The sequence below is a fragment of the Chiloscyllium plagiosum genome, chromosome 30 (genome assembly GCF_004010195.1).
Source record: "Chiloscyllium plagiosum isolate BGI_BamShark_2017 chromosome 30, ASM401019v2, whole genome shotgun sequence".
In the NCBI taxonomy this organism is placed as follows: domain Eukaryota; kingdom Metazoa; phylum Chordata; class Chondrichthyes; order Orectolobiformes; family Hemiscylliidae; genus Chiloscyllium; species Chiloscyllium plagiosum.
In genome coordinates this window covers 34550613-34576472 of record NC_057739.1, presented here as the reverse complement: position 1 = coordinate 34576472, position 25860 = coordinate 34550613, and the positions used below count along the sequence as shown (strand labels likewise).

The following is a 25860-nucleotide window of genomic DNA, read 5'->3' as shown; positions in this document are numbered from 1 at the left end:
GATGTCTGTGTTGAGAAGGTATTTGGGAAGGTGATAGGTAGATGAGGTTGCCAGAGATGGAGACAGAGGGGTCCAGGAAGGGGAGGGAGGTGTCTGAGATGAAAATAATATGTCCACCCAAGAGAGATATGGCCTCGATTTAATATCTCATTCAAAAGATGCTATCTTTGGCAGTGCAGCAATCCCTCTGTACTGCAGTAGAGTAACAGCAATGATTCTTGCACTCAGATTGCTGACCTTCTGTCCGAATAACCAGATTCTCCCCAGATTGTTATGAAACTCAAACTAACTTGGATTTAAGCTTTGGCAAGGGTTCCATTTCCTGGTAGGCCCTGTGCTCTGCATATTCAGTGGCATTATTTAAACATTCAAATATCGCAGTCATTGGTGTTATCAGAAGGGGCACAGGGTGGAGCATGTGAAGTGACCACAGAACTGGAACTGAAGCAAAAACAAGAAAGTTGGGTCCAGGACAGCCAATAAAGACAAATTAGTGACCAGGATGTGAGTAATTGTTGGTGATCTCCGCTAGTTTTGAAGCTATGTTTTCCAAAAGTGAAGAATTGGAATCCCTTGTAAAGTTTTAATGAGATTTAGTGACCCTTAATATCACTCACGTTCAGAGAGAGGTTGCTGAGTAATCTGTGGCATCTGTCTTGACCGCATTTGTCATTTAATATATTCGGTGGGGTGTTTGATCACAGTTTACCAGTAACTCAGTTTTATCTCATGTTGATTCTGGATATTAAGATTGCAAGTTGAGTATATATCATACATTGGAGTGAATACAAGTGTTTGTTCAAAACTATGGAATCTTGTGGCTTTAATTTATTAGTAAATACTTTGAATATAATCAGCTCTTAAATAAAAGTCACTAGACCCTAACAGAAATTTGGTGATCTCATCAAGAGATGAGCGCGAACATCATCAATATAAATAGCATATTTTGGGGGTCTGTGGGATCAGAAAACTACAAAAAATAGGGGCTTTCGTAATTGCTGAGATTAAGTCTTTTATAATTGTTATAGCGAATTTTACAATGTATATTAAAAATCAAAATGGCTTTATCTGTTACTATAACTTTTCTGGACAGCGGATTTATCCCTAAGGGACTTGCAAGAATTAACAACGGTTACAGGCTAATATTGCCAGCAGAGAAGTTGGAGTTAGAATTCTAAGCAGGGGCTAAGAAAGCAGATAAAGCTGAGGTTGTTTCACAGTATCTGGGTTTGGAAGAACAGCCTATCATGTGGAACACAGCTTGTTTTGGCTGCTGGAGATAAAACTGCTTGAAATAGAAAAGGAAAATAAAACTGAGAAAACTTGAAATTGAAGGAAAAATATGAAAGTTTGAACCTGTATCCCAGAAAGAGGTGTTGGGAAGGGATAGAAAAGAAGAGAGACAAACAATATTCAAAGAGAGAATGAAGTCAGATGGTATGAACTGGATAAAGAGAGGCTAGTTTACAGGGTGAAAAGGATCTAGTAATTTGGATGGGGAAGGACGTTGATTTAACCTAGATTCTTTGTTTAGTTCCTAAATTTACAGAAATTAGGATAGAGAAATACTTTCTACCATGAGAAAGTTGCTGAAGAATTGAACTGGCAAAAGGATTTGTGTACTTTATAAAATTAATTTATGAGTTGTACAGTTCGTTCATTCCTAACTGCCCCCATGGTGATGGTGAGTTTTTTTCGAACCACTGAAGTCTATTTGGTATAGGTTGACCCCAATACTGTTAGGCAGAGTTCCAGAATTTTGACTGTGAAGGAATTACAATATTTTTCCAAGTCAGGACAGTGAGCTGTAAAGAGGAACTTGCATGTGGTCGTGTTCCTGTGTATCTATAATAGAAACACTTCGAGATACTTCAGAAAAGACTGAAAATGGATGCTAAACCACTGACACTGATGCACATGACAGGACTTCACAGAGATCTCAATGACGTTTGCAAAGCAGCTATTTTGATTGGGTTCAGCCATCCAGATTGCCAGAAGTGAACCAGTAAGGTTGTGAAGCACACAAAGGGAAATCACAGAACTCAAGACAATCATAAAAAGGTGCTTCACTCACATGGATTGGATGAAATGTTAGGGGGTAACTACAGGGCGAAGAGGCTCTATCCCTTAAAGAAGGCTCTGAGCAGTTAGGGCTCAAGGAAATCTTGGGAGTCAGTGGGTGCAGCCAGGTGTAGTGGCTAAGTCTCAAGTAAACCTCCTACAGGTTTGGAAGAAACCAGTGAGCCATTAATAATTCACTGTAACTAAGACAGAGTGAAGTAAGCCCACAAGCAGTATTTGCTTGGTGCAGCTGAGAAATATTGGAGCTCAGTGAAATCCAGGAACAGCACTACTTAGTGAAGCGAGCTATTTGCAAAATAAATGTTTCAATGTACCCACGAATAGGTGCTAGAATGCAGTCTCAAGAATCCAGGAACTGTAGTCGTAGGAAAGGAGAGTGAACTGCCAAAACATGAGCACTTATTAAGGCAGTCTACGATGGGGGCTCCGAAGCTATGCTGTTGAAAGTGAAAAAATTGGATTTGTTGTCCCAGAGATTCACTAATCTCTGGGAGTGATTATTAAGATGTTACTTAGTAGGATTTGTCTTGACTGCACTTGCTATTTGATGTGCTCTGTTCAATCACCGTTTGTCTGTTACCCATATTTAACTTAAGTTGATCCTGGACGTTACAGTATAAGTTGTATATATGACGTGGATTGTATAACCACTAATTTGATAACAAAGCTTATTTTTGTTTATACAAAACTGTGGAATCTTGTGTTTTTTTTTAAGTACCTGGATTGTTAATTTTGTCTGTTTTTAGAAAGTGGCTGGCTCACAGCCAGACTAACAGAATTTACAGTCTCATCAGGGATTAGAACAAGATGCTGCTGAGTATTTTTAGCATACTTTGTTCATACTTCAGATTTCCAGCATCTGCAGTATTTTACCTTCCTAGGCTCGGACTACTTTCTAGAACACTATTTTTGAAAACAATGCTGAAGGAGCAAACACTCCTGCTCTACAGGCGGTCGGCAGTTACATTCCTCCTGAATCCAAACAACAACCTTCCTTAGAAGACCTAGTTCTAAACTTCTACTATAATGCATTCTTGACCAATGCTTTTACAATACATATAAAGTTGTAGTTTTAATAGTGCATGCAATACTCATTGCATGTTTACCCAAGGTCATTTACCCACCTTATACATTTCAGTTTTGTCTCAATGTGACCATCTTTATTTATAATGCAGTAATATTTGGGGCAAATTGCAAGCAGAATTATTGTTGTTCGACCTTTGTTGAGACAGTGGCTACCAAGAAATTGGCTAATATTGTCTTTTTCTGAGCGGTTACAAGTTAAAGTTTGGAGATGACAGGCATTAATAGATTGATAGGTTCCCATTCTTGAGCATCAGGAGCAATGCAGCTATATGGAGGGTGTGCAGGGTAGGAGCTGGTCACTCAGAATTTAAATTGTTCATTTACATCAGACAAAATTCTGAAATTAAAGGAAAGCTGCTACTATTCTAAAACAAACAAACAAACAAGCAATCTCGGCTGCCTGTGCTTACATAATATACAATCCTGAATAATCAACTGCAGGGTTTGCTGGGGCCACCTTAGCAGCCCTTTTACAATACATTAAGTTCCTCAGATCTGGACGTTTTCGCACTCTGCCCTTGTGTTTCTAAACTGTCTGTTGTTCATACACAGAAACACGATTAAGGTTTGCCTTTCTCACACATTTGTTCTACTGCAAAAAAAAATGCTAAGATGCTTGGATAGATTGACTTTTAAAGTCACTTTTAAATAACTACAACAAAAACAATAAGTCAGCATTCACAATGGTACACACAGAGGGAAAAAGTGCAGTCATTCTATAGAGAACTGAACATCCTTCACTCTCCTCCCACACTTCAATCTGTTGCCCAAATCCCAGTAGCATTAAAATGAGACAGATGAAAGAAGCAAATTATTAAATGAAAATTATTCACCAATGTGCTATCTATTTAGCTTTTGGAAGTGAACAATGTCAATACATCAGTTTCAGAAAATCTATGCAAAACATACTAAAAATCACACAGTGTACATTTCTGGTTCACAAATTCTTACTTCTGGTTGTGATGTTTTAGTCAATTTGCTAACTTATTTCAAATTGTTGTTTTCATTGCTGCAATGGAGACTGTCTGTATAAAATGGCATGCTGTAATTATATCTTCCTACCAATGGCAGTGTTGTAACAACTAAGTTTCTTTGCTTAAAACTCTAAGAAATTTAGATGCTCCAATCAACTTTACCTTTCAGCTTCCTTGACAAGGATAGAGAATGTATAACTATAAAGTAGTAAAATGAATTATGTCTTGCTAACCCATGTAGAATTGATTAATAAAACATTAAGTTTTATTAAAAAGGATAGAAGGTATATGGATTTTCAAATGGAAATATGATTGGTGGCCACATGTCTAATATTGTTGTATCCAATGTGGAGGCGGAAGCAGTTGTCATATTTTCCAGTAAGCCTTTGTTTCAGACTTGAGCCAATGAACAGATTATCAGTCAGAGAGGAAGGTACTCTTCTCTTCTCACCCCTCCTCAGGTAATAGAAATAATTAGTATTCATCACCAGCCTGTTCAGAAACAGCTTGGGCTTTCTTCAGAAGTCCTTGCCCAGTGTGAAAGAACTTCTTTGATCCGAGGTGTGATATACTCCTTGGAGATATATTTTTGTTGCTAGCTCTCTTAAGTTCTTGAATTCACTTAGCTCAATTGTATTTCCACAATTTGGCAGTGAAGCAAAATTCTATATTACATTGATTCAAGACCTAGATAAAGTCCTGAGCAAAAAAAAATAAATTTTTTCAGAATTAAAAAAATGCTTTGATTGTTGTGCGAGCTTGGCTCAGGGATAGCTCTCTCCCCTTAGATAGAAAGCGGAGAGTTAAAAATCCTCTCCAAGACTTCACCTTGTAATCTCAGATGGAGGTGGGGGGTGGGGAGGGGGGGGAAAGCATTTGTGGCACAGTGATAGTGTTCCTACTTCTGGGCCCAGAAAGTCCTGGTTCAAGCTCCAGCTGCCCTGCACATTAGGTCATATCATGCCTAAACCGGCTGACTAAAATAACTATAATTTCAATGACATTTCATTGTAATATTGAGGATTGATGCTGCATTTTTGGGAGTGCCATCTTTCACACAGAACATTAAATATTCAGATGAAGGAAAAATGACAGTACTATAAGTAAAAAAGGGATTCTCCTAGTTCCCAGCTTATGTTTCTTCATCAATCAAGACGATGTAATTTGCTATCTGTGGAATACCGTTGTGCACTAACTACCAGTATAACAGTGTCACATTCAAATGCAATTTATTGGCTAACATATTCTGAGAAATATTAACATATTCTGAGAAATAGGCTATCATTTATTTTGCTTTCAGGAAATAGTGTCAAGTATTGTTGTATGTTAAAACAATGCAGTTTATCTACTATATCTTGCTACTTATCATTTGGTAACACACTAATTGTTTCTGTAGCTCACTCCAAATACCTGTATAAGGATTAACAGTTTCAGTTTATAGCAGACAGATTGTTCTTGGGCAATGAATACCTTCTGGTTTTAAGCATCGACACATAGTAATGGCATCATCATCGAAATCAATGGCGTTCACACCATTAATTGTAAAAAACGCAATTGAGAAACAACAGCAAAGTTATTTCCATCCTGTTCCCACACAAATACATTACAAATACATTTTGAACAGAATACTGCAGTTTACCTTTCTGAAAATACACTGGAATACGAATGCAGTTGTGACTTGTGGGTCAGTTATTTTTCTTGGTTTTGTTTTTCTAGGTAAGGAATGCTTGTTGTGAGGAAATAAACACTAATCACTAATGATCTGGACAGATACAAAATAAAACTCCATCTATTCCTGGATTTAATCTTAGCCATTGTAAATGCCCCCACTGCACTAGTATGAACAGAGTGCTTGTGGTTCCTGAGTAAATGCCAATCTAGTGCCAACTTGTGCCAAAATGTGGACAGCTTTTTCGATGTGGAGCCATGCCCAATAAGAACAATATTTCAGAGAACTGAGAGGAAAAAATAATTTTGATAATGTATGTCTAGACTGAATCTGAACCTAAATAACCCAGAGGTGGAAGAATAATATGCCAACCACTTTTATCTGGTTCTTGACACTGATAAATTATAATTATTTATTTTGGAAAATTAAGGCAATTACGGCATATTTAGTTCAGTGTTCACTGTTAGAACTCAGGCAGCAAGTGGTGAAAGAATTAACTCTAGAATCTAGTCTTTACACATTCATCAGTTTATATTATTATTATTATTTAGTGAATGCCAGTCCCTTAAGTCAAGTCTCATTTGCAAAATTTTAGGTGACTAGTCTAAAACTCAGTCTGTAGTGGGACATTCCTTGGTAGATGTACAGTAGTCGTTTTCAGCCACACACTGGTGTTCTAAGAACTGTCCGAATGTATCACGAAATTTGGTCATGGAAACCAATGTAAACAAAATTTGCAACATCAACACATTTGATATTCTTTAAGCTTGATGCGTGCATGGTGTTGTAAGCCTCTCTGTGAACACTGTAATCACAGTAAAAGCAAATAAACATAATGTGCACGAGCAACCATTTCAGCTGAAAAAAAAGCAGGTGTGTAACAGAATTGTCTGTCTCATTGAAGTGTGCCGTGTTACCGAAAAGATTGGGGACCACTGGTGTGCAGCATTGTCTGTGTCTCTCCCCAGGAACATGTAAGGTTTATAAAGAGACCCACAGATGGTGGGTGCCCACACACAGGCCTTGGTTTGAAATTGTTTAGCAAGGACCACTGTAGCTATGGTCATTCAAAGTTTGCCATTCAACAGATATGGTTTGTCACAAGGAGCCTGTTGGTGACTTTTGTTTTATTTTATTTAGAGCCACATGCTGCCTTATGTGTAGTTCCAATCATCAACTCTTTCAGCTTCTTTCTCCTTCTCCAATTTCTAAATTAATTTTAATCAAACTTTTCAGACATATTGTGACATGATTCCGTGGCAGATGGGACTTGAAACAGACCTTAAAACCAAAGGTAGGTAAACTATACTTTGCCACAAGATCCTTTTGCTTCTATTTATGAGCTTGTTTAAGATTCTAATAAATACCCACCAGCTGAATACAATTAACAACCAAATAACATACATTTTACGTTTTTTAAAAAGTAGAAGCAATTTATTAGAAAATGAGTGCATAATGGACCTGTAGGGTATACTCTGGAAATCCCACTGCATGCAGAGCACAGCATTAGCACAACAGTGTAGCTAGTAGATCCATAATTGTCTGGCATAATCTTGTGCATAAACCAAGTATTTTAGCCTAAACATACCCATTTGGCTTAAGACTATTCAACAAAATAAGGTTCCTCATGGTAGACTGGTTAGCAAGGTTTGATCACATGAAATACAGGGAGAACAAGCCATTTGGATACAGAACGGACTCAAAGGTAGAAGACAGAGGGTGGAAGGTTACCTTAGAGTACAAGGAGATCTTGATCAGGTAAGTCAATGGGCTGAGGAGTGGCAGATGGAATTTAGTCCATCTTGTCCATGCCAACCAGATATCCTAAATTAATCTAGTCCCATTTGCCAGCAGTTGGTCCATATCCATCTAATCCCTTCCTATTCAAGTACCCATCCAAATGCCTTTTAATTATAGTAATTGCACTAGCCTCCACCACTTTCTCTGCTAGCTCTCTAGTTTTGGACTTCCCTACCCTTGTCTATTTACCCTATCCATGCCCCTCATCATTTTATAAATCTCTATAAAGTCACCCCACAGCCTCCAAAAGTCCAGGGAAAATAACTCCAGTCTATTCAGCCTCTCCCTCTAGCTCAAACCCTCCAACCCTGGCAACATCCTTGTCTGAACCCCTTCAAGTTTCACAACATCATTCCTATAGGAGGGAGACCAGAATTACACACAATATTCCAAAAGCGGTCTAATCAATGTCCTGTACAGCCACAACACGACCTCCCAATTCCTATACTCAGTACTCTGACCAATAAAGGAAAGCATACCAAATACTACCTTCATGATCCTATCTACCTGCAACTCCACTTTCAAGGAACTATGAACCTGCACTGCAAGGTCTCTTTGCTCAACAACACTCCACACTTTATTAAGTGTCTAAGTTCTGCCTTGATTTGCCTTTCCAAAATGCAGGACTCAAACTTATTTAAATTAAACTCCATCTGCCACTCCTCAGCCCATTGGTTCACCTAATCAAGATTTCCTTGTACTATAAGGTAACCTCCTTCGCTGTCTCTACATCTCCATCGTTGGTGACATCCACAAACTTACTAACTATACCTCTTAAGTTAGTTTCCAAAGCATTTATATAATGCACGAAAAACAGCGGACCCAGCACCGATCCTTGTGGCATACCACTGGTCACAGGCCTCTGGTCTGAAAAGTAACCTTCCACATCTCTATCTCTCTATAAAATCATGCTTGCAAGTGTCAAAACACAATCTTAGAGCAGGAATGGCTTGATTATAACATGAAAAATGGTGACCAAGCACCAGGTTAGCAATAGCAACCCCTGATAAATGTACACCTAGATAATGTCAAGTTCTTACCTCTTTACTCCTGGTCTAAAAATCTTCTTGGAATGATTGGCCATTATTGTGCTACTGAGGTTCTGTGGAGCATCTCGAAGCCCAAAACTCTTGGCAGTGTGTCCAAGGTGAAGAGTCTTCACATGGAAGAAACACTTTAGGTTTGCTGGATACGTGGCATAAGCTCGAATGAATGACTGCAATGCTAGAAAATGTTTAAAATGTGATTAGTATTCCATGTTGCTACCATATTGTGGTAGCAATTATACATCAAAACATGGAAATGTATCACTACGTGTTTTAAATAGAGCCTGGAAGGGTTCACTGCTATTATTCAACACCCCAATTTATAATAGAAAAGTGGTATGTGAATTTGATAATGATTTAAATTCCTGCACAGTTGCACACAGTAATCCCAAGGGACCTGAAATTATATTCCAAATTGTAATGTATGAAAAATATGAAGTAAAATTATGACTGAAGAATTTTTGAAGCACTCCTTTGAGTGAGTTTCAGGTAACATGGTCTGCTACTGACATGTCATGAATGTCAAACATAATACTTTATTAAAAACTTAGTGTTCTCAAACTGAATGAATGATATCAAGCCAAGTTAATAATTAGTAATGATATTTGATATAATCACATCACTCAATATACCAATGATATTAGATTATTCAGGGAGGAGGTCAACTCAATATACCAATGATATTAGATTATTCAGGGAGGAGGTCATAAACTTATTCACACTGATTTCCGACAGAGTGGTAGCATCAAAAATTTCTCTTAAAACACAGCAAGTTCCAGCTCCACAGAAAGTCAGTGAACAACTGTGAATGCAACGAATGGCTAGTTGATTTAGTATACTACTGATCGCAAAATCTGACCATTATATTTAAAATCTGAAGATCATTGCTGGCAGGAGACTGTAATTACTCAGAGCATCAGAATTAAAAATGTGGGCACAGAAAACAAAATAGCAACATGAAGGTAGATTTTATTACTTTAAAACAAAAGGTTGAATTCTATTGGCATTCCCTGCTCTACCCAAAGTTTTTACTTGGCCTAGACTGTCAGCAACACCAAAAGAGATAAACTATATACTGGTTAGATTGGTGAATTGTAATTTATCTTGTAGAACTAAACAGAGAAATAGATATTTAAAAGCCAAAAAAAAAAACAAAATGCAGATAGGACATTGCTCTTTAACAGAAAGTAAAAAAAGTTACTTCCAAATTCCACTGTCCCCTTTTGGAATCACATGCAGTAAAATAGGAGGGATTCACAATCTACTCACATTGCACCCAACAATGCAAGTACTTTAACAGTTATCGGTGCTGAACTCCTCCCTTAGTTTTTTGCACATGGCTTTCACAAGGTAGAAATTTCTTAGATTTTAGATTAATAGATATCAGAAACAATAAGGAATAAGTTTGTGATACAGTGGTCACGTCTCAGAAGCTCCAGTTTCAAGTCTTGCACCAGGTTCCCTAGGACAGGCAAACAAGTTGAATATCAACTTATAAATCTTTCCATCAATGATAGGCAGCAAGTGCAGAAAATAATTCCTGGTCAGCCATGGGACTGGAAAAAGTCTTTAGCTTGTATCGGTTCGGGATCACAACATGTATGTTGCTACAATAACTGGGATTTCTTATGGGGGCTGGTTAGCAAATGTGGACTGGATTGGGATGAACAGCACAGATTTTGATCTCTGTTCCAGTATGAGTAGATCGAGGGTCTGCCCCCTTGAACTGCCCCAGTGGAGGTCATAGTGCTGTGGGCTAGACTTGCCTTCAAGCAGAGAACTGGCTCACAAAATAAAAACTACCTGGGCCTGGTTTAGTCACAAAGTACTCTCCCTTTAAGGGCAGGTTTAGTTTAAAGCAATTTAAGTAATACAACCAATTAATTACTGCAAGCTCTTGTTTCACACAGAAATCACATAAATGACCAGGCAGCATGAAGACAGTGTGCACTTATATTACATCAAATGATAAATGTTAAATGTCAAATCACTATTCCCATGCCATTTTCAGAATTATCTAATTCATTCCCAAATTTTTCAATTTTGGGACCTGGGATTGAACTGCAATATAGTGATTGGATCAGTCTTTTTTCCTGGATTCTGTAAAATGTTTAAAGAGATGGTCAATATCTATAGGGGATGGAAGCACAAGCCTATCCAGAATTCAATATGCTTATTCAGTCAATTAATATGAATCTATAGTAACACAACAAGAATGATGTCCTGATATTGGAGTTTACACAACAAATGTTGTTTTCACCAGCACAGTTGATAAACAGGCAAAAATCATACATCTGAAATACCAGAAGTTTACTGTATTATTGTGGTCTCCATGATGTTCGAGTAGTCAGTTGAGGGTGCAAGTGAGAAAAGCCTCTGCCAACAAGTTTTATTTAAGGCAAAGCTGTATTATTATTTAAGTGATTTATGCCATAAATAAAGTATAACAGTGATGGGTATACTCCCTGCATTAGTTAGTGTGTTTTTTTTACATTGATTATGTGAACCTCTTGATCAACAAACACACTCCTAATCCCATATGTTAATAAAATATTTGCTGTACCAATGTTGGACCAGAGTTCTTTCTCTGCCTCTAACTTCTCCAGTACTGGATGCACAAATTATTACCTGAGATAGCAATTAGAGAGTGGTCAATTGCACAGAAAATGGCATCACTTGCATTAAAAGCATAATGCTATCTGTTATACAATATATTTGGGACTTAATGGGATAACTACTGAAGGGGTGGAGCTTTAAATGATTGAAAATGGGCTCCTTCTAATTGGAAGAATTCTAACAACTTCATATTACAGTTATAGAATAGAACCCCCTACAGTGTGGAAACAGGCCATTTGGCCCAACAAGTCCACACCGACCCTCTGAAGAGTAATCCACCCAGAACCATTTCCCTACCCTAGTACTCTACATTTCCCTTAACTAACGCACCTAACCTATACGTCCCTGAACACAATGGGCAATTTAACAAGGCCAATTCACCTGATTTGCACATCTTTGGACTGTGGGAGGAAACTCACACAGACACAGGGAGAATGTGCAAACTCCACACAGACAGTCACCCAAGGCTGGATTCAATCCTGGGTCCCTTGCGCTGTGAGGCAGCAGTGCTAACCATTGAGCCACTGTGCCAACTCACAGTTAAGCTGTGAATATGCTGAATAGATGCATATAAAATGGGAAATCAATTCTAATACAACAGAAGTATTAAGGCACAGGAAACAGATAATCTTCTGAAAGGAAATGAGTTGATGATTAAGTAAAAATACAGTAAGATAGAATACAAATTAATCCTGAAACAGCTAGTTTAAAATCAAGCTTATAATATTAGATTTAGAAAAATACATTTGAAAAACTATAGTGACAATGGACTGCTGTCAAAACATTTTCTGCTGTGAAGAACTTCAAATGAAAACCTGTTTACACAAAGTTTAACTAGAATTGAGTGAGAGCTGGGGCACATCAGTGTTTATGAACAGTAATAAATTGTGTCATCTTATGGATTTGTGGCTGACAGGACCGAGGGAATATTTTAAAGCTCTGTTTACAAGGAAAAGTGCGCTTATTTCAGATCAATACCATCCGAGTTAAAGCTGCAATGCCTTCTAAGCACTTAAATAATTCATTCACTTTTTTTTATATCGCGCACATGAACTCTTTTAGATCAGGGATGGTTAGAGTGGGAAATGAAACACTTTCCCAGTCAGAATTTACACACAAGCAGAGGGCACATCAAATTTATTTTGATTTCAATACTTCCTCGCTTTGCAGCAAGGCTGCCTTTATTTCATCTTAAAATAAAGACTCCCACAATAGCAAAGTCAGTGTAAGTATTGCTTAGTGCAGAACTGAACCATTCAGACCAGGCAGGTCTTAGATCTCAGTCCTGCTCTGTGCAATTGAGGATAGCCATGGCAGAAGGAATTCTGGACCAAGTATGAAAGAAAACTGGGAAGGGAAAAATTCAACTAGCAAGGGTTACTACCAGCAAGATAACTGCTTTCTGACAATGTTAGATGACACCAATTGTGTCTACAATATTTAAAAATAAAACAACCAGAACACTTTCTGGCCTTAACGTTTAAAGTATCGTTTAGTAACAAGCCCTAATTAAAGGAATATTAAACTGTTCACAACACGCTACATACATTATATATTACTCAAATACAAATATAACATTCCATGCTTGTATATAATTTGTAAATGTCAATTTAGCTGAACATGTATTGCATCAAATGGTACAACATTTCTGTTCATGTAATTTCAGGATAATCTATCAGTAAACGTTCTGTGCCATCTTATTTTCTCGTCTTCTCCATTTCAGATTACCTGAAATTTATCCAGAGTTACGAGGTAATCGCAGGAAGTCATGTAAACAAGGCTTTCAAAAATTAAGAATAAATATGTTATTTCAAAAATATTTGCCTGCTTCAATTCAGGAGATACTGCTTTGAAACTATGCTGGAGAGAGTCATATATTGTTCTGGTAGGGACTGTAAAGTAAAATAAATCTTGGCCAAAAACTTGACACTGTACATTTTCTATAGCCAGTACATTTAGAAAGAGAGATAAAATTGTTTGCCTTACCAATAAATGTAGATGGGATAAATATTAATAACACGATTGCCTAATTTTGATCAGATTATAACCAACAGGATGATTGTAAATATGATGCAATTTGGCTGCATGAATGCGGCCAGTTGAGTAATTGGTTCTGAACTACTTGCAATTGCAACAAATCAAACAGTTTGCTCAGTACTAATAAAACATGTCTTGCAAAAATTTTGGCAAGGCATGTGCAAACAACGACTGTTATGGAATAACTTAGTTCTGTTTCAGAAACTTGACTCATTCACTTTAAATAATCAATGAATTACTTGGGACTTGTGAACTTGTTACTGTAACCATCATTCTTTTTTCAGTTTTATACTTTGTAAGAAGTTTGGATATTAAATTGTTCTATTCCATGTCTATACTGCATACTAAAAACGTTAAGCACAAGCTTTTTCATTAGTTATGAACTGAAGAAATATCTCCAGCTACAACCAGCTCTAATTCACACTTGCTAATGAATAAACACCAATGGTTTCAGTGTTAGAAATTAAAGAATTGATGACAACTAACCTTTCTTGGCTTGCAGAAGGGTTTCTTCAGTTGAATGGACATAGTTCTCATACTCTTTTTGCAAGGTTGTTGCTGATTCTCTTAGTTCTTGCAATATAGTGGCTTCCAACTGTATATATATATATATATATGAAAATAAAACTGTTGTTTAACTATTCAAGTTCAATTATTTTTGAAGCTTACAGAATGCATCTGGGTTATCCTACATGCAAGGCAAAATCTGCTACAATTACAAATTCTTATTCCTAAAGTAAATGCAGATAGAGATACACCAAATCAAACAATGTTTCTTTAGTCAGTGTCCCCTAAGCACTTTAAAAATTAAATTAGTAATCATAGGTGGTGTTAGACTTGAATTCTAATTGACAAACAGCACTGTTGTTCTTGAAGGGTTAACTAAACAAGGAGTGTTTCAGGGAGAAATAATGGACGGGTTTATAGCAGATTCAATAACAAGAAAATGACAGTATAATCACAAAGGGGCACGGAGGTTAATCCTTTCAATATTACTGAAAAAGAAATAATATAATGTAGCTAAAGATCACACTGAATAAGAGAGCTTGGTGTTATTTGTGGACTGCAACAACTCCTACCTAGTGTCTCTTGCAATTTCTCAGCTTTTAATATGAATGTCAAATTACTTTTTAAAGGATGATTGACCTTTCCCTGAGGACTTAGCATCATGTTATTAAAGGAATAAAAAATTTTAATAATGGAAGGTATGTGTTTTCTTCCCTTTTTACTGTTTAAAATTAATGAGAAAGTGTAACAGTTGCTGGCTAGAGATTGAACTCAGCAGCCAGTACCAAATAAGAGTGGAAATCCTTCTGAGCACTGAGCAAACACAGATTCGGCTGCTGATCCCAGAGCTGGATATTGTATACAACATGTTACACGCCTTTGAATAGATCAAGGGGGTTGACTGGCGGAAAAGTCTTAGATTGCTAATAACCACTTTTATATTGAAGGTGGCCTCCATCAAGAGCTAAGAGCTTACTGGGGATTGCAGCAGAAATTGGGTCTAATCAGAGACTTGCAAGTGATATTTGTCTGGGATACAGAATTGGATTTAAGCCCTTCACACACAGTTGAAGATTGGTTAGTAACAAAAACTGTTCTAATTTTAATGACTCTGACGAAAACAAATCACCTTTAGCATGAGGTGCTACACAGTACTTTGATAATTGCATATACACTACGACTTACAAAACATCTATTATTGCCTAGTTATAACATTTTTCCCCACTTAAAAAAAATCAGCCAATGACATTTCACATGATCCTATTAATACTGTAATTAGAGAGAATAAATATCAGACGCATATGCTTCGCACTTTCTCTACAATCCTTCACTTAAGGAATGCCTATGGAAAGTTAATCTGTTCGCATTTTTGACATAAAACCTTAAAATAATCAAAATGACAGGGTAACTGACCATACCAGACCACATATCAGTATAAGTTAGAAAAGATATGCAATAGCTTTGATAGCTCTGTGGTTATAGGCGCCGCCTAGTGTAGTTTTCAACAAACAGTATTCAGTCCAGCAGATCAGAAAGTTGAAGGTCTGATCTTGCATCTGTGCTGTTAGCTTATTTCACTAAAGGCAATAGCAAGACTGGCACTCAATTCTATTGTATTAGAGGAGGAAAAGAAACACTTGCTTGCTACTCGCTTGATCGAGTGAGCCCTCCTGGATTGTGATTATGTATGGAAGTTAGTTAAGGTGAAAATACAACTGGCAGCGACGCACTCTACAATTGCTAATTTTGCCAAACCAAGACAAAAACCGAGCACCTTTCAAACTTTAAACCCTGATAAAGGAGACAAAACAGCAAGAAAAACATTACCTGCACCATAAGCAAAATGAGGTTACATGTATGTATTATATCTGCTCCTTTATATTTCTCACCTCTTCTGTTTTTGACAAAGAAATGGGTCGCAAAGAGATTTACAGGTGACGCGAAAATTCCATTGATAAAAGCTCTCTGTTATTTCACATAACATGGGGAACAGCCTTGTCTTTTCCCAACAGTGCAATAGCAATTGGAGCCAAATGCACAAGGAAGATCATAGCCACAATCCAGGACTCAATGTCATAGCAACGTTAGCAAAACAACACAACCATATTGTCCTCTATTTCAACAACTTCAGCTGTTGAAATGGAAACATGACTTTTAAATTAACTTTCATTGTTTAGTTCAAGCATTCAACAACAGTACTAATAGAAGTAATGCTCACTCCATTTATTGGAGCACAAACAGGAAAAAAAGCACATACAGGGCTGTTATACTGTACAAATTGCACTCTTAAGTGTCATACAATGTAAAGAAGAAACACACAACCTTTTGAACTGCACAGTGTTAATATGGCAATTTGTATTTTCCACATGAGGAAAAATAATGTTGGACCATTTCAACCTTCGGGTGATGTAGATATAATGCAATCAGTACAAAGCTGAATTTTGACATTGAGTTTCCAAAGGGTGAAAAAGGTAACCTTTATTTTAATTTCCAGCCAAATGAACAACATAAACCAGGGACCCAGTGAATAAAGCTGTGTGTATATGTTTAAATGTGTGCACAGAATCTTTAAGTGCCCAATTAATTATAATTCATTAAAACAAATTATTAATTACATAAATGCAATTAATTTGGACATTCGTGAATGTTCTTTCCAGATAAAATTTCAGTAACTTGAGTATTGAAATGTTTTACTTTCAATAGTAGGGTGCTGTTTTATCATAATGCACTTAACCAGGAAGTACAGCAGTCCAATTTTGATGGCTTAATGTATCTAAATACTCAATTTGTCATTTCATCAATCAATACAACATTCAATTACAAAGAGAATCAGTTGATACTTGTTTAATGTAGCAGGCCCAGCCCAGCTGCTCTAGCTACTGAACTCCAGCAGTGCACATTAAATTCTGGGGAGGCAAGTGACAGCAGCCCACAAATTAAAGTCTGAAGCTTAATTTCTCAGAAAAACTTGAGTAATTAAAATAGTACTGGTCTTAACTTTACAATAAAGAGGGTGTGAGCTATAATTCAACACATTTTAAGGATACGATAGGAAGTCAAAAAATTGTGCTTTATAAGTAAAGATCAAGTCTTGCTTTTTTAAATGACCAGAACATTACATCGGATTATCAGAATTACATCAGGTCAATAGAATGGAATAAACTAAACTACTCAACATTAATTCAGCTGATCTTAATCATGGTACAAAAATTACCTTCTAATATGGATTGTTTTTCTTGAAATAAACCAAGAATCTTCCTTTGCAATTAATAGAATATTTAATGCTGTTAGTAGAAAAAAACCCTACAAAGTGCAACTCAATATTATCTTAAAGCTATTGGAGCTAGTCAGCCATAAGTGATCCAATGAATATATATTGCTGAATATTAATTCCACTTATGCATTAAGCAGCCTGCATCACCAACTGAATAAACACATTGAAGACCCCCAAAAAATGGAGTTCAGAAAGACCATTAGGCCAAATTGATGCTTCTTTTATAATGCAGAGATAGACTGCCTCATTCCGGACTTGACAGACTTGAGGGCAAATTCATTACTTAAGCAAAAACAGGACTGCAAAAACATTTGATTAATAGGTAATAGTATTTTGATCAAATATCTGATCTGTATATCCTCAAAGTCTACCTACTGTGAGTGCAACTTTGTTGAAATTTGAAATTAAATCTCAAGACCATGATGTTAAATTCACAAACTTTATTATTTAACTGTGGGCTGTTGCTTTTCAGAACCAGTCCAGCCATGCAGGAACAATCACTGGACAAGAAATGCTGGATCATTACTTTTTTGTAATCCTTAAAATTTTCAATCCCACATTTAACTACAACCCCATTTATTCTTTTTGTCATTTTTCTCTCTAAATTGCGAACTAAATTACAATACAACTAATTGCTTTTGTTTGGAGAGTTTTCCACAAATACACCATTCTGTAGCACTGAGGGAGAGAATCCCCTAGCCTCCAACTGAAGCTGCCTAAATATTAAATGCATGTTTTCCAGCTCCTTACTGACCAGCCAAACTAATGTGACTCGTTAGATTTATATTATGAATTCTGTTCAGCATTTTGAAAATATGATTCATGTTTGTTTCAACAAACTTCCTTTATTCAACAAAAATAAATTAAGGCCAAACAGTATTAAGTCCCTAGTTCTTTTAAAAGCAGGGAGTCCAAGACAAGTATTAAGTCCCTAGTTCTTTTAAAAGCAGGGAGTCCAAGACAAAATGAATATCAGAACATAAAAGGTATTCAGTAAAATTAAAATAGATAATTACAATCAGTGAAGGAAACAAGCTTGGACTCATCAACATTCTTCCCAAATGGGAAAACTTGATAACACTATTTTGCACTGACGTCAATTGTTAGGATAACAGTTTTGCTAAATCGACTTTTTAAACATTGCAAATTCTCAATATCAAATAAACTTGGAAAATTTAGGTTAAGTACCTGTGGAAACTGGTGGTTATCCTACACATAGTTAATCAGAAAGAAATTTAGATAATTAAAAATAAACATTCCCGTGTACTTGCAAGGTTGAGTCAATTAAACTGCTTCCATGAAAGACACATCCCAGATGACAAGGAAAGAATGATAGCAGTAACAAACAGATAGCATGTGACTGGAATAGGATTTTCTTATTGGAAAATGCAACTGCATGGGCAAGTACTTATCCCTAGATGGGTTCCTGGTACTACTATGATTTCCCTACAAATTGGTTTTTAAAATAATCGCCTTTTAATTGCACCTCTGTAGAGTCCTGAAGGTAAGCCATTTGCTGTGGGAAACAATGAAGCGGACGTAATAGAGTGATGTCAGCCAAAGGGATTCCCGCCGAGCACGCCTGTGTGTTCAGTCTGTTTCTTTCTCAATCCTGGCGATAGAGAACATTTGCTTTTAAAAAGGAAAGAAAAATGCCAAGCAATAGGAAAAAGAGGATTTGTTCTCTCAACTTCTTGTACATGGAGATTCTTGTCACATGTGCTCCATGCGAGTGTGCTCAAGCCATAAGATAGTTACTTCCAAATAGACAAGATCGGAAACAGAGCAGTAATCAGCCCAAGCAGTGCTAATGTAGTGCAGAAGTACCAGCCTGCCTGCTCGCCCATTATTTGTAGACTAGTGGAGTATGCTGTTTACTGGGAAAAAAATACATGCATTTAACATTCTGAGTTACCTATGTACTTAAAAGTTCTTGTATGATGATGGTAGACAAACTTCTATCCAAATAGGATAGCAGTACACCAAGATGTGTATCAAAGAAGAATAGGTGAAGTTTCAAGTTAATTATAGCCAAGCGACCTACTATCTCTTTTCCCCATTTGTTTGTCTTTGACACACCACAGCTTACTCTCACAGGGGGTTTACTTATTTTTCTGGATGCATTGCCATGTTTAGCATAGCCTTATTAACCCACAGGTGTTTATTTTAGCCATTAGATTAGGCAAAAACATTTGACAAAGACACAGGTTATTCTGAAACAATTTCAAAATATAACCCGCCTGAAGCTTTTCCATTATTAGCTGCTGGACAACTAGATGTAGGGAAGATGTATCCACTTGTGAGGGGACCAAAACTAGGGGTCACAATTATAAGATAGTTACCAATGAAACTGAATAGGGAATTCAGTGGGAAACTTCTTTCCCTAAAGAGGACCCTGGAGAATGTTTTTAATTAGAGACCTAGGGGTGCAGATACACAGTCCCTTGGAAATGGCATCAGAAGTAGACAGGATGGTGAATGCAGCATTTGACATGCTTGCCTTCATTGGTCACAGCATTGGAGTATGGGAGCTGGGACATGTTATGGTTGTAAAAGACATTTGTAAGACCACACTTGGAGTAGTGTGTACAACTTTGGTTGCCCGGCTATTGGAAAGAAGCTATTAAACTAGAAAGGTTGCAAGAAGTTTTACAAGGACGTTACCAAGACTGGAAGGTCTGAAATACAAGTAGAGGTTGGGACATTTTGTCTCAGGAGCGCAGGAGGCTGAAGGGTGAGATTGTAGAGGTTTATAAGATCATGACAGGCTTAAGTAAGATGAATAGCCAAGGTCTTTTCCCTCGAGGGTAGAGGAGTCAAAAACTAGAGGTGAAAGGGGAAAGAATCAAAAAAGGACCTGAGAGGCAACTTTTTCCCCACATAGAGAGGGATGTGTATATGGAACAAAGTGAGGTGCTGGAAGACCGAAGGCTGGCCAGCATGGTGCCATTATTTAAGAGAGGCTGTAAGGAAAAGCCATTGATCTCTAGACTAGTGAACCTTGTATCAGTGGTGGGTAAGTTCTTGGAGCGGATTCTGATAGACAGGATTTACATGCATTTTGAAAGGCAAGGACTGATTAGGGATAATCAACATGACTTTGGGTAACCATGTCTCACTAACTTGATTACGTTTAGTTTTGAAGAGGCGACAAAGAAGATTAATGAAGGCAGAGCAGTAGATGTTGTCTATATTGACCAGCAAAGCGATTGACAAGGCTCTGCATGATAGACTGGTGAGTAAGGTTAGGTCACACGGGATCTAGGGGGAGTTAGCCAACTGGATACAAAATTGACTTAAAAGGTAGGAGACAGAAAAGTGCTTTTCTGCCTGTGTTCAGCAGTGTCCCACAAGCATTGGTGCTGGACCCACTACTTTCCATCATTTATTAAAATAATTTGGATGTGAATAGGAGATTTGGTTAGTGAATTTGCATATGACACCAAAATAGGTGGTGTAGTGGACAATGAAGATGATTACCTCAGATGGGCCAACGAGCTGAGGAATTGCAGATGACGTTCAACTTAGATAAATGTGAGGTGTTGCATTTTGGTAAGGCACAGCAGGGCAGGACTTATGTACTTGATAGTAGGGCCCTAGCGTGTGTTGCCAAACAAAGAGATCTTGGGGTGCAGGTGCGCTGTTCCTTGAAAGTGGAGTTGCAAGTAGGGTAGTGAAGATGGCACTTGTAATGCTTGCCTTCATTGGTCAGACCATTGAGTACAGCAGTTAGGATGGCATGTTGCAGCTAGACAGGACATTGGTGAAAACTGCGGACAATACTGGTCACCATTCTACAGGAAAACAATGTTATTAAACTTGAGAGGATGCAGAAAAAAATTTACCAGAATGTTGCCAGGACTGGAAGGTCTGAGCTAAAAGGAGAGGCTGGGGTTATTGTCCCTGGAGCAGGAGCTGAGGGGTGACCTTATTGAGGTTTATAAAATCAAGGGGGGGGGGGGGGCGCGCGGGATGAATAGGGTGAATAGCCAAGGTCTTTTGCCTCAGGTCAGGGAATCCAAATCTAGAGGGCACAGGTTTAAGAGAGGGAAAAGATTTAAAACGGACCGGAGGGGCAACTGGCTCATGCAGAGCATCTTGCGTGTATGGAACGAGCTGCTTGAGGATGTGGTGGAGTCGGATAGAATTACATTTAAAAGGAATCCGGATGGGTACATGAATAGGAAGGGTTGAGGGAAATGGGCCAGATATCTAGTTGGCATGGACAGGTTGAACCCAAGTGTCCGTTTCCATGCTTTGTGACGCAGTGGTAAAATGTGCAACTAACTACTAGTTTAGGTGAATTGCACTGATGCATTTAAAGGAAAACTAAATAAGCACATGAACTGGAGAGGTTTGCTGATGATTGTTCAGTTCGATTTGCAATTCCCATGATAACAAAGCAGTCTGTGTTTGCATGCAGCAGGATCTGGACAACATTTGTATTTGTGCTTGAAAGGATTAAGTTAGTCAAGGGTAAAAGCTTTGACCATATAGTCAGTAACAAGCAAAGCGAGTAGAGAAATAAATAACAGACAAGACATTCAGAACATTGAGGCTGGTAGTGTAGAAGCCACACAATCGGAGGCCTTGGATGAGGTACTGACAATGTCTATGAAAGGCTGTAAGTAAACAACAATAACACGAGACAAATGGATATTGAAGTCAGAAGTGTAATAGGTGTGTTGTAATCTTTTGCAAAAAGTTTGAAGGTGTTCTGTAACCCAAAGCGAGCTTTAAAAGTCAATATTAAGGCCTCCTCTCCATATGTGCATATGAAATAAACTATTGTTCTATTATCTGAAATCTTCTCATTAATTTGTCAAATTGATCCTTACTACACTATTGTTATATAGCAAGCAACGTGTGTGTTATACAAGCAATGGCCATCACTAATAAGAGAGTCTAACAACCATCGTTAAAATTCAATGGTTGTGAAATCTTCCAACATCAACAGCCTGGCATCAACTTCCACCAGCAACTTTACTGGACCAGTGTTCACATGAATACTGTGATAACAAGAGTAGATCAGAGGCTAGGTATTTTGCAATAAGTGACACAGCTCCTGATTTCTCAACGCCTTCCTATTAAATCCAAGACACAAGTCAGGAATATGACAGAATACTTTCTGATTGTCTGGATTACACCATCACTGACAAAACAAAAAAAAAATCACCATTACTGAAGACAAAGCAGCCAGCACTTTTAAAAAAAATTACTCTCTTTGTTCCAAACGAGAGTCATAGAGGCCTCAAAATATTAAATTTGTTTCTCTCTCAACAGCTGCTGCTAGACTGGAATTTCTCCAGCAGCTTCTGTTTTTATTTCACTCCCTTCAGCACTGGTGTAATTATGGTTATAGAGTGCACCATGTACATTATCCATTCTGGTAACTCCCTAAGACTATTTCACAGAACCTCCAAGATTCATGATTTCCAACACAAAGACAAAATACTGTGGATGCTGGAAAGCTGAAGAAAGAACTAAAAGGATGGAAAACCACAGGAGGCCAGGGAGCATCAGTGGAGAGAAATAGTGTTGATGTTTCAAACTGATGAACTTTCATCAGAACTGAAGAGAACAGAAATGTAGGAAGCACAAAATGAAAGGCTGTGGTAAGCTGGAAATCAGGGGAAATTAAATAATCCAAAGATTTCATGAGGCAACAATCATAAAGAATGATAATGGAGAAACAAAGGTTGTGTCTAAATAAGGTATGAATTGCTTTGTAAAAAATATTTGAATGCAACATGAAGGGATTAAATAAAAAGAAACAAAGAAAAGCAAAACAAAAGAAAGAAAAATAACTACTCAGCACAAGATGGAAGGGTTCCGGTTTAAAGCTGTTGAAGTAAACAGGGTCAAGAAGACTGCTGAGTGACAAGTTGAAAGATTCCTAAATTTTCCTGTCACTGGTAACGACATGAGCAATGGAGAGAAAGTGGCATTGGAGTTAGATACAGATCTCTTGTTTCCCTCTCACCTTGACATTAATGCTCAGCACTTCTAGAGTGTAGGTCCATTTGCACATCAGCAGATAATGTTTGCTGGACCTGGCTCTCCATGGCAGTTGCTAACCTGACCATGAAGACAGCCAAATGTGCAAATCTGCCTTGGGCTGAGTAAAGCCCTAGACTCAGTGATCCTCTGATGCCACAGATCTGAGATGTTTCTGCTTCAACCAGCTACAGGATTGTTTCAGTGATGTGCTCACCAGATTGTGATCCCAATTCTAATCCAGATTCTCATTGCAGGTGAGAGTTTCTGTGCTTGGTAGAGGGTGCAAGTGAAAGCTTTGCTAGTGTGTGTCCTCTAAGGTTCAGAGGTTTCCTCTTCTCGGAAAAATACACAGACTAAGGCAATTAGAAATGGGCAATATAGAGCATAAAGCATCAATCACATTCAGATGCATTATTTTTTTTGAAATGGAGGGGAAACAAATAGATTATGCTGATAGGATTAGATGGAGGGTTAAATGAAGTTTCATGAGGTAAAGACAAGTCGGGTCAAGTGCCTTTTGCTGTGTTGTAAATTCTATTTTACATATCTACAGTGTAGTTTCAGCTTCTTTATGATGACTTTGGTTTTGATACCACAGCAGAATGCAATTCAGTTTTAACATCTTTATACTTGAAAATATTTTTATTCAGTTTGATACTTTGATACAGGATAACCTTATCAGGTAACAATGCACTGGTGGGGGCTGGAACAGGAGTTGAAACTTAACATTCCAAAAAAAATGCAGTAGAATCAATAATTCTTCTCATTCATTAAGAACCATTTCAGTCAGAAACTTCAACTTCTGAGTTTATTCACACATACTGCAGGTTTACTGTTTGTAAAAATGAATGGCTAAACCAGCGTCAAGGGAACCAGGTTTCCAAAATCATTTGTAAATTAAGGAAACCACACTTACAGTTATATGAAAAGAGAAAGGCATTCAGCATTACTTACACATGTTGGTGCACATTTGCTCATTGAGAATATGAGTCACATCTATTCCATCACCTTGGGATTATACCCAAAGCAGTGAGAGATTACCAAAATGGCAAGAATGTGGAGGAGAATAGCTTCTGGAAAGGTGACTGCTTTCCCTTAACACCAAGTCACAACCTTACCAGGGGTAACTGTCAAAACGTTTCATTTCTTATGCACGATGACTCTATGATTGTGCTGATGTAGATTTCTAGAAGTTCATGTACAGAACTTCCAAGACACAGTCTTCAACAATTAAAAATGGGCAAATCATTTTTCCTTTTAAAGGGACCTTCTTCACAGTTCTATATAATCCAGAATGGAGCCCTTTCACAGACTACAAAATAATGAACAGCAAGCTCATTCATCTCCTGGTCACAAGACACATTTTCTACAGTTTAGATACAATAAATCCTTTGGGTGGAAATTTCACATTTTTGTATGAAGCAAGTGTATTATGTGGTGATGCACAGCCATAATTGGCCAGAGGTGATCCAGCGGTGAGAAGATAAGTTTAAACATGTTCTTGCCTCCACACTGTGGCAATTGGAATACTCCTCCTCTAACTTGGCAGTCAGGTCATCATGGTCTCTCAGTCAGGAAACCAGCCACGTTCTCACATCTTTTTAAGACAAATTGTTTATGGGTACTTGGGCATCGTTGGCTAAGCCAGCATTTATTGCCCATCTCTAATTGCTCAGAGGGCAGTTAAGAGTCAACCACATTGGGATCACATGTAGGTCAGACTAGTTAAGGACAACAATTTCCTTCCCTAAAAGATATTAGTGAACCAGATGGGTTTTTCAAACAATGTTTTGCCTGGGTCTCTGGATTAGTAGTCTAGCAATGATACCACTAGGCCACTAGCTCCCAGGTTGGCAAGTGACAAGTTAAGGTAATTAAATAGACATTAATCACCCAGTTAAGTGCCTCAATGGCTGGCAAGTCAAGAAAGCCTCCCTTGGTCTTTGTCATCCAACCCTTAATTGCAAAAAAAGTGGCAAGGAGGGTATGGATTTTACTCTAAGAAAAAGCTTGCCTAATTTTTTTACTTACTGGCCGCCTCCCAGGGATTAGGAAATTGCACCTACAATGTCAACACCTGAAATAACTTAGCTCCAGCCAGATCATGTAAATCATTTTTGATCCCACAGGGACAAAAGAAAGGCCTGCATTTACATACCACTGTTCCCAGCCTCAGGTCATCCAGTGAAACACTTCTGAACTGTTGTCATTGTTGTAATGTGATACCTTGCTGTCATGTTTCCTCCAAAACAATGTGATAATGATCAGAATATTTGCTTTTTTTGAACTGATGCTGGTTAGGGATACATAATGGATACATTACTTGAAATAACTCATCTACTCTTCTTTGAAGTAGATTCTAGACTAGAGTGGTGCTGGAAAAGCACAGCAGTTCAGGCAGCATCAGAGGAGCAGGAAAATCGATGTTTCGGGCAAAAGCCCTTCATCAGGAATAGAGGCAGAGTGCCTGCAGGGTGGAGAGATAAATGGGGGGGGGGTCTGGGGAGAAAGTAGCATAGAGTACAATAGGTGAATGGGGGGTGGGGGAGGGGGGGGTAGGTCAGAGAGGAGGGTGGAGTGGATAGGTAGAAAGGAAGATAGGCAGGTAGGACAAGTCATGGAGACTTTCCTCATTTCCCCTTCCCCTTCCCCCACCTCACCCCAGCTCCAAACTTCCAGCTCAGCACTGTCCCTATGACTTATCCTACCTGCCTTTCTTTCTACCTATCCACTCCACCCTCCTCTCTGACCTATCACCTCCATCCCCAC

The 25860-nt window shown here is 38.0% G+C and overlaps 1 protein-coding gene across 2 annotated transcripts in view; it reads right to left on the bottom strand.

Moving 5' to 3' along the window:
- ddx31 (DEAD (Asp-Glu-Ala-Asp) box polypeptide 31) overlaps nt 1–25860 on the bottom strand; it is an 89765-nt gene that overhangs the window by 13960 nt on the left and 49945 nt on the right. For both annotated transcript variants that reach the window (XM_043720330.1, XM_043720329.1), the window contains exons 18-19: nt 13797–13905; nt 8652–8835 (exon numbers count right to left, since the gene is read on the bottom strand). In XM_043720330.1, the coding sequence (XP_043576265.1) occupies nt 8652–8835; nt 13797–13905 (293 nt within the window). The remainder of the gene's footprint in view (nt 1–8651; nt 8836–13796; nt 13906–25860) is intronic.